Raw genomic sequence first — 9845 nt, forward strand, 5'->3', positions numbered from 1 at the left:
AGTTTATTTAAAGCCCTGATTGAAAAATATATCAGATTGTAATAGTGGATGATTAACACAGGATCAGGTTTTTCAATAATGAAAATCCTACAGGCTTTGATGCAACCATGGCTTCACCACATCATTTTGTTTAAACAGGAAAGGAAAAATATTTATAACAGCAACTATAAATATATACGCAACTGACTTTTCAACTTGTTGTCCTTGTTCTCAAGCTAAATTTAGTCTGCTTTGTATCCTGTCCAGCTCTTGGTAAAAAAGGGACAGACATAAAATCGTGCAAACCCCACAGCAGGCAATTACACTTTTTCAGCTACTTTACAAGATAATCATAGAATCACAGAACCACCAGGTTGGAAGAGACCCACCAGATCACTGAGTCCAACCCTAAGCAGATGGACAGGTGGATTCTCATTTAGTGAGTGTTCATGGCTCCTGAGGATGTGATCTACAACAGTGATTACCTCGAGACAGAAAATAATTATCATTGCTATAGGATAGCTCTGCGCTTCCGAATGAGAAAAGTGATGTGGGTTATTCCCACACACTTGGTTTGCACTCAATCTGCTTTGAGGGTGTATAGGCACCGCTGAGCCACAAAGAACCATTCACTGGCCACACCTGCTCTTTATCAGCGCCCTTATTTTACATTTAGAAATGTTTGAGGAACCCCGGGTGACTCATTTCAAGGTCCAACCTGCGTGTTAAAGAGCATCCTTTAGTACCGCCAAGGCTTTCGTTCGCCTGACCTGTTTCTTACTCAAAACACAGTAAATATTGTTCAGGAACCGACTACCTAGAGGATCAGGGTGAAGATTATCAGCGGAATGACTCAGAAGCCTTAGTCACGCCAGAGCCCAGGTGATTTCTGCAAGGGCCAACACGTTTCCCCCAGGACTGAGGCTCCCAGCCCGGGATTCCAAGTTCCACGCAGATGGAACCGTCGGACCCGCTCCTCTCGCACCAAGTTTTGCAACCGAAGCAAGAGACGCAGCTCCGGGGATGCTCCCGCACAACCTCACCCGCTCCAAACCACCGAGAGGAGCGGTCCAGAAACACAATATCCGCGTTTCCTCGCTAGCTGGAAGAGGAAGGAGGGAGGGGACGTGGATAATATAGAGTCGGTGCAGGGAAGCTCGGGGGGTGCCTGTCCCGGGGGGGATGGGGAAGGGGGGGTGTCCCTGCCCTACCCAGCATGGAGAAGATGAAATCCTTCGCCGTGTGGATCTCCAGGGCTCGCTGGTCGTCGTACTCCCTCTGGTCGTGCTTGGTGAATTCCTGGATGAGTTTGTTCAATTCCTCCACCCTGGCTCCCGATCGGAAATCCAGCTCCGGGAAGGGAGGTTTGCTGGTGGGGCCGGCGGACCCTGCCTTGCTGGCGAGCGGCGCCGCCATCTTCATGCAAAAAAAAAAAAAAAAAAAAAAAAAAAGAGAAAAGAAGAAGAAGAAGGAAAAAAAAAAAAGAGGGAAAAAAAGAATAAAAAAAAAAAGAAAGAAGAATAAAAAAAAAAAAAAGGAGGGGTTGGCGAGGAGGGGAAGAATGCGAGCGGCGCCGCGGCGAGCCCGGGCACAGCGGGGCCGGCAGGCGCGGGGCGGCGCCGCGATCAACAAGCGCCCGCCGAGCCTCCGCAGGCACCGCCCGCAGCGCCCCCGCCCGCCCAGCTACCCCCCAGCCCAGCCCCTCCGAGCCCCCGCCCCGCGGAGCCCCCCCGGCCCCGCGGAGCTCCGCCCGAGCAGCACACCCCTCACACACACCTCCCCCCGCCGAGCCCCGCCCGCACTGGGGGGTCTGGGTGCTCTGCGGGCGGGGGCTGAGGCTGCAGCACGACCGCTGGGTCGGGATAAAATTCCTTTTTGTTTGTTTGTTTGGGTTTTTTTTTTTCTTTTAAAAAAACCCACATTTCTTCGAATTTTAATTTAATTTTAAACTTCAGCAAGAGCCTTGTCCTGTGAGTGGATTAATAACCGGCTGGGAACTCCGCTCCTCCCACATGTTAACCGAAGCATTCGGTGTTTATAGAATCATAGAATCATAGAATAACCAGTTTGGAAGAGACCCACCGGATCATCGAGTCCAACCATTCCCATCAAACACTAAACCATGTCCCTCAGCACCTCATCCACCCGTGCCTTAAACCCCTCCAGGGAAGGGGAATCAACCACCTCCCTGGGCAGCCTCTGCCAGTGCCCAATGACCCTTTCTGTGAAGAATTTTTTCCTAATGTCCAGCCTAAAACTCCCCTGGTGGAGCTTGAGGCCATTCCCTCTCGTCCTGTCCCCTGTCACTTGGGAGAAGAGCCCAGCTCCCTCCTCTCCACAACCTCCTTTCAGGTAGTTGTAGAGAGCAATGAGGTCTCCCCTCAGCCTCCTCTTCTCCAGGCTAAACACCCCCAGCTCTCTCAGCCGCTCCTCATAAGGCCTGTTCTCCAGCCCCCTCACCAGCTTCATTGCTCTTCTCTGGACTCGCTCCAGAGCCTCAACATCCTTCTTGTGGTGAGGGGCCCAGAACTGAACACAGGATTCGAGGAGCGGTCTTACCAGTGCCGAGTCCAGAGGGAGAATAACCTCCCTGGCCCTGCTGGTCACGCCGTTTCTGATCCAAGCCAAGATGCCATTGGCCTTCTTGGCCACCTGGGCCCCTGCTGGCTCATGTTCAGTCGCTGTCAACCAACACCCCCAGGTCCCTCTCCTCCAGGCAGCTTTCTAGACAGACTTCTCCTAGTCTGTAGCTGCACAGGGTTGTTGTGCCCCAAGTGCAGGACCCGGCATTTGGCCTTGTTAAACCTCATGCCATTTGCTTGCTCCATAAAGCCTCCTGAAGATTGTGAAGTGTTTTTATATATATACACATTTACGAAGTAATTTTATCCTACGTCTTAGAAGCAACGACCAAGATAAAGCATCTTCACTGCTGTACTTGAGCCCGAGCCTGCCTAGAAGCTCCTGGGAGCTGCACAGACAAAGGGTGGGAGGGAAAATGGGGTGGAATCATATCATGGAATCATATAGTTTGGGTTGGAAGGGACTTTAAAGATCATCTAGTTCCAACCCCACTGCCATGGGCAGGGACATCCCTTCAGACCAGGCCATTCAAGTCTGTGGCAAGGAGCCCAGACCTCTGACCTCCATCCACTCCCCCATTGTCAACAATACACTCTTTTCTTCTGTATGTATTTTTAACGCTCCTCTAACTTTTCAACCTGGAGTGGTTTTCTCCCTTCAGCCTGATCTAAAAGTCCTGTCATTGAGTGTACGAAGCATAATCCGTTATTTACCTCAGTGCATCCACTGGAAGATCTGTCTGTCTTCCTGCCCAGGGAGCGTACAAATAATATTGTGTTAGCCTTCTACAGGGCATTTTGGATGCTATGGCACTGATGCAAACTGCTTGGATATGTATTATCCTCTCAAGATTCTTGGCAGGAAACAAAGATTTCAGCTCAGTCCCAGATCATGGTAAAATGTGTCTACTGAAATTACGCATGAGGCATTCAGAGGAAAAAACAGGAAGGTGAAACTGAGCTCGGTGTGAAGAGGTGACAGGCAGTTGTCCCTGTTGCACAGCAAACAGATGCCAGCGTTTAGACCTGAGCTTGGGGACGTGGCTTGGTTCCTCCAGGCAGCCAATCTTGATCAGAAGTGGGAATTCAGCACCTTGTAGTGGGATCTTAGCTGGAATGGAATGAAAATCAAGGGTAGGCCCACCCAAAGGAGAACGGGTGATGACCCCAAGTGACAGGGGACAGGACAAGAGGGAATGGCCTCAAGCTCCGCCAGGGGAGGTTCAGGCTGGACATTAGGAAAAAATTCTTCACAGAAAGGGTCATTGGGCACTGGCAGAGGCTGCCCAGGGAGGTGGTTGAGTCACTTTCCCTGGAGGTGTTTAAGGCACGGGTGGGCGAGGCAGTGAGGGACATGGTTTAGTGTTTGATAGGAGTGGTTGGACTCGATGATCCGGTGGGTCTTTTCCAACCTGGTTATTCTGTGATTCTATGATTCTATGCCTCCGGCTTTGTCCTGTATCTGCTTGCACACCTTCTGAGGGCACTGATAATGCTCATTGTCTAAGAAATGATGTCCCAAAGGTAAGGGTAGGAGCGTGTGTGTGCATGCACCTGCCCTCTGCTGCGTACACGGCCCCCATGGGGTTCAGGTACCACTCTCTGATCGACTTCTCCCACTGCCCGAGCCGTCACCAGCTGCCCTGGCACATGAACCTCTGAGCAGCGCCGACTTTTACTTTGACCGAGCGCCTTCCCTTCATCTCCCTCCCCAGCAAAGCCTACAAATCAACCCAATTAGCTGCGAGCCTTCACGAACGCAGGATCTGACCTGCAGAAGAGCTCTCAGCAGTGCCCGGTGCTGGTGGCTGCACTGCGGGGTTGTTCTCTCCCGGGCTGTGGTCACTGCCTGTCTCAGCCCTCAGGACCCCTTGCCTCCTGCCCTCTCGGGGGTCTCAGCGCCCTGCTGCTCTTTCTCGGAGGTATTTGTCCCTGGGGTGACAATCTCGTACAGGCGGATGGCTCCCTCTTGTGATAACAACGCCGCTCCCACGGAAATCACGGTAGATGCTGACCCCCAAACCACTCCAAGACCTTCTGGTTTTAGCTGCGTGGGCATCTTTGCTTCAATTTTGCGTAGTGCAAACCGCCAGCATCACTGGCGCATCGTGTGGTGAAGAAGCTGGACCTGCTGATACCAGCTGCGCTTTCCATCTCCAACCCTCTTGCCTCATCTTTTTCAAGGTGATGTTCTCCACAGGCTTCATGGACTGGGTAGCCTTTTTTTCTAGTCACATCTTATTTGTTGCATCATATTTCAATACTGGGACTACCAGGAGGGCTTTTTTTGGTGAGCATTTTGGGTTAGATTTTGTCTTTTATTGGGTCTCCAAATGCACATGCTGACTCTCCACCCACATCCATCAAAGACTTAAATGACCATTTTTTCCTGTCTTCATTTAAATTTTTTAAATCCCATTCAGTAACAGCTTCATAGCTAGCTTTGATTGCCTGAGTTAACTAAACACCTTTAGGAAATATAAAGTATTTCAGAAACAGCTCATGCCAAAAGCAATGGAGATTTCAGTTTGATTGGCTTTTTTCAACAGCACCTCTGCTTGAAGTCCCCTTCATATTTGCAGAAAGTTTCTGTTAGATCAGAGTGTTAATTGCTCCATGCTTCTTGCTCATCTGGACTTCTTTTTGCTCCTCGTACCATGTATTATTCAGAAATTGCTCAGAGACAAAAAATGTGCTTCATGTAGTGTCTAAGCTCAAACCAACACTGTTCACCAAAAGCAGAATCGGGCAAGCAGTTCTAATTTTCTTCAAGAGTCTCTGACAGGTATTGTACTTCTCTGCCCCACCTCAGCCCTTACTGGAATTCTCCTTCATGAAAAGCAGTTGTACTTGCAAAAGAAGGAGCCTTTTACCACCTTCTCTGAAAATCTTTGAATAGGCTTGGGTCCCTCAGTGCAAGTGGAATCTGCCGCACTGTCATATGGCATTTAATACCCTTGAAACTGCATCAGCTTGCAATTTTACCTCATCACATCAGTGCAATTTAAGATCTTTGAATAAATATACAGTTAATTCAAGTCTTACATATATCAAGCACTGAGGATTACTTGGGCAAATAAATGAGAATGAGAATTGCAAGTATGGCTGGCCAGGAGTTTCACTACTGAATCCTTTTTCTTTCTGAAAAGGAACTCTCTGTGGAAACATTGCAGCATCTTCCAAGCTCTTCCCATGAGCATTATTTGCGGCCTAGGAGGAATCTATGTTCTCTGTCATATTGGGCTCAAGGCTTCCAATGAGGACATTTACCTTATTGGGAATAAGGATTGAACAACCTGACTGCGGGAAGCTGTGCCCTCCCTCTCACATGCACTCTTCCTTTCTCCCATGTGTTTTCTCTTTCTTGCAAAAGAGACTTCATCTTCTTTTTCTCCTGCAGAACAGATATCCTCTTTTCTGCTGAGCACCACTTCCAGCATTTAGAAACGGAACAGGCTACAGAGAAATTAAGTGAAAGGGAAGAAATAACTGTTCTCACTTCTGTAGCGTGACCCGAGACCTCAAAATGCTTTTCACACTTGAATAGGCTGTCTCAAAAAAACTGCTGGATAGCAGGTGAGTGTTAATAACACCATCCTAAGACTGGTAAAACAGTTATGCAGTAGCTATGAAGAGCAATTTGCCCAAAATACCAAGGGAGGAAGAATAGGCAACCTAGGGCCTGATGCTCAAAGCATCTCATTTAGGTGCTGCAAACTCGTTGGAGAAATTAATTGGAACAAGATCCAGAAATAAGCCTCCAATACATCATCTTAGGATATTTCACTGCAGCTGGTAATTAGAGTATGACATCGAACGAGCTAGATTTATCCCTCATTTCACAGAAATTGTACCCAGATTTTCTGAGGCTAAAAGTACACTCAGGAAACATCTCCCCTTTCTGTACTTAGCACTGAAGCAGCTATAGCTCAAAGTTTCATGTGGCAAGGGCCTTCACCAGGAACAGAATTACTGACTGGAAGTGCTTTATTTTTCCAATCTAATGACTGCAATTTCTGCTTCATGTTATTTTGGTACTTTCTGAGCTGTTCAAGGATTCTTCGTGCCTTGTGTTGCAGAAACCTGCTCCTAGCCTATAGAACAGGCTGTCTGTGCAGATAAGAAGAGTGACACAGAGCAGGGAAATGAGCTGTGCACAGGGAGGGAGTCACTTAGCAGCAGACCAAGGATAACACTGTGCCATCCTCCTCCCTCTCCTTCACTGGCTCTGCACCCAGCTCTGCTGTTCCAGCTGGTAGCTGAACCCAGGACGAGATTTCCCTCCTTCCCCCCTTCTCCCCTGCTCAGTGTTCCTTTGTGGCCTTCGTTCCAAGATCTGCAATAGTCCCAGGAGGAAGAAGCCCACAGTAGCACCAAACCTATTTTCACATTTATTAGGAGCTCACTTTCATTAGGCTGTCCTGGTGATACCCTTAGCAACTTCAGTTGCTTTGCTGCTCTTCAGATGTGTCCCTCCTAGCAGTCCCCAGCATTCACTTTCTGGCCCCAGAACATCATTAATTTTACCACCTGGAGCTGTCTCTGCATGGTGACATGTGTGGTACCAGCTGCAAAATTTGCCAGCCAAAGCAGCATGGGTTATACTCAGCTCTGTCCCTCTCCAAACATCCGAACACCTGCTATGTCCTAGATATTTCCCAGAGACCATGAGAAGCTCTGCCTGCCCTCGTTCCCCCTCCAGTCATGGGAGATTTTGTCTTAGTTAGTGTCTGTAAACGAAAATGTGGGTGATTTACAGGCACAATTTCCTTATGCAAAGGATTATGACAGATCAATAGCACCAAGCACAGACCTGACAGTTTTCAAAAAGGGTGTGTTGCCTCCTTGACAGGCTTAAACTTTTCCTCCAGATTAAAAAACAAGTCTCCCCTGTGAAGAGTTGTGATCTTCTACATCCTGTCAGCAGAACAGAGTCATCCACATGGCAGTGGAGCTGTGCTCATTAAAATCCTTTGAAACAATGGCATTGCATCTGTCATAGCCAGCCTCAAAGTACCTATACTCAAGACGCTTAAAACGTTTTCTGAAAGAATAGCAGATGCTTAGTGCATGTCCCAAGCTAGAAATATATCTAGCTCGAATACCCACAAAAGCTTTTGAAGTAAGGTTCTAAGAAGCAGACTCCCGATTTGCAACCAGCTTCAGACACTGACTATTGAAAGACCCCAACCAGATCTTTCATTATTCTTGCCTCAGTGTCTTTTTCTTTTTTTCTTTTGTGAAAATATACATTGTTTATCTCATTGTTAAATGTAATCAAGTTGTACACAGATATATCTGAAATTGATCTGATAAACTTCGTAGTCTTGTAAGTAGGTTGGCTCAGGGCCTCTGTAAGCAATGTTTGGAAATATTTCCACTGCCCATTTCCTGGGCTTTTGTCAATTTTCTTGATTAGTTTTATTTTTAGTTTGAGTTTATCTCAAGTAATAAAGTTTGGATTCAGATCTGAGCAGTGCTGAGCATCGTAATGCTTCACTGGAGCTAATGCTCTTGTACAGGGATATAGTCACAACATGAAATCCCAGATCTATGTGCAAATTTGCTCCACATGGGGAGTACACAGCTTTGGTGTTTGGATTTGGTTCCATATACAAAAAATAAATTCCAGTGGGACAGATCAGAGAATATAAACAGCAAGACATGCTCCCTTATACATCTACATGCATAATGTATGGCTTGACTACACTCATGGCTGTTGTTCATTTGCTTCTAAATACTTGTATTACAGTAGTATCAAAAGCCAAAAATGAGAATCAGGGCTCTATTGTACTGGAAACCAGATATAAACATAATGAAGAACTGTTCATTAGCACTTCTGTTTCATTTCACTATGTGCTCAGAGACCTCACTTAGCAGATCTCTTCCTACCCAGGAGTTTAGAAAAGTTACCACTGGGTCTGTGGCTGCAGTGGTGTATAAATCTAGAGTGAGAAGAACAAATTACATCATTTCTCCTGTGCCAACTCTCTGCTCACAAGGTGGCTCTCAGCAGCGGTTTAACCCCCACATTGCATTCTGCTGGTCTTGAGAAGATTTCAACGTGATGCTTTTCATGCATACTCTGTTAAATAGCAACTGCCCTTGTGATTTAGATATACCTGCTCCTTCTTTGCAGCCTCCTGATGAACCAGTCCCAGCAACATTTGTTATTTAAAATCACACATTGAGTTCACAAGTGACTCATTTCTCCAGACCACTGGGTAGTGGATGTAGCTGTAAAAGATTTGTTTCCAAGTTTGAAAAAAATGAAAGCTCCAGCCCCCGGACTTTTTCCTATGTCACCGGAGAATACACTTCTTACAAGATGTGAGAAAGCAGTGGGGGAAAAGGAGGTTTACAGGAAATGCTACAATTCCCTGTGGCAGCATCTACACAAAGAGAAAACACAGTCACTTATTCATGTGTCGAAACCCAGCAGTCCCTTTCCTCTGCCTTCCCTCACATTGTGCTTCCTGTTAGAACATCCTAGTCTGTAACTGATTGACAAACTATTGACTTCTAGATCAACTACCTTTCATTAGCATGAAGATCTAAGAGCTTCTGAGTGTCTTTCTATAGGAACACATTAACATGAAACAAAATCCAATAGGCCCAAGCTCTATACTGTACTGTATTTAACTGCCCTGCTTCACTAAAACGCTTTCTGCATTTGATGGCAAAAGGGATCTCCCTTGCCTATAGCAGACAGATTTTCAAGAGCTTTTTTTTTTTATGTGAAGCATCATTCAGCACAGCTCTGGCTGGTAGATAGGTTCATATCTGAGGAAAGGAAGACCTAAGATGGATAAACAAGAAGCAGCAACAGTGCATAACGAAAAAAATCTCCGCTAGGGCTTGTGACAGACTGCAAATGTGTCAGATAAAACATTTTAGAGGTCTGTAGTAAGGAGCAGGAGTTTGTGTGCTGAACAAAGGACTTGTCTGTCTGCCAAGACAGAAAATTGCAAATGAAAAATAATGAAAAAATGGGAGGGAGGAAGGAAAGTTATGGAAAATCAAGGGAATTGTGCTTTTCACAAAAGAAAGATATTAGTGAGCCACGACTTGGCCAGAACTGCAACATACATGAATGTGTTTTTCTAGTTTTAGTTCTACTTTAAATCTGATAGCTGAAATAATTTATTTTCTACTTCCAGTGTTGGGCGAGCTGTTTTCTGTAATGGTCTGTATTTACTGTTGCTGAGTGCTTTGTGCCAGCAGCTGACATACAAATACTGGAAATGGAAATGGTTTCCTGCGAAATAAAAACCATCCTTTAGT

The 9845-nt window shown here is 46.4% G+C and overlaps 1 protein-coding gene across 2 annotated transcripts in view; it reads right to left on the minus strand.

Annotated features, from left to right (window-relative positions):
• MB21D2 (Mab-21 domain containing 2) overlaps positions 1-1455 on the minus strand; it is a 61906-nt gene extending 60451 nt beyond the window's left edge. Inside the window, exon 1 of one of the 2 annotated variants that reach the window (XM_069864855.1) lies at positions 1191-1455. In XM_069864855.1, the coding sequence (XP_069720956.1) occupies positions 1191-1401 (211 nt within the window). In that variant the 5' untranslated portion in view covers positions 1402-1455. The remainder of the gene's footprint in view (positions 1-1190) is intronic. The other variant, XM_069864856.1, reaches the window with a different exon arrangement.
• Positions 1456-9845: the final 8390 nt, after the last annotated feature.

The sequence above is a fragment of the Phaenicophaeus curvirostris genome, chromosome 10, assembly GCF_032191515.1.
Source record: "Phaenicophaeus curvirostris isolate KB17595 chromosome 10, BPBGC_Pcur_1.0, whole genome shotgun sequence".
Lineage (NCBI taxonomy): Eukaryota > Metazoa > Chordata > Aves > Cuculiformes > Cuculidae > Phaenicophaeus > Phaenicophaeus curvirostris.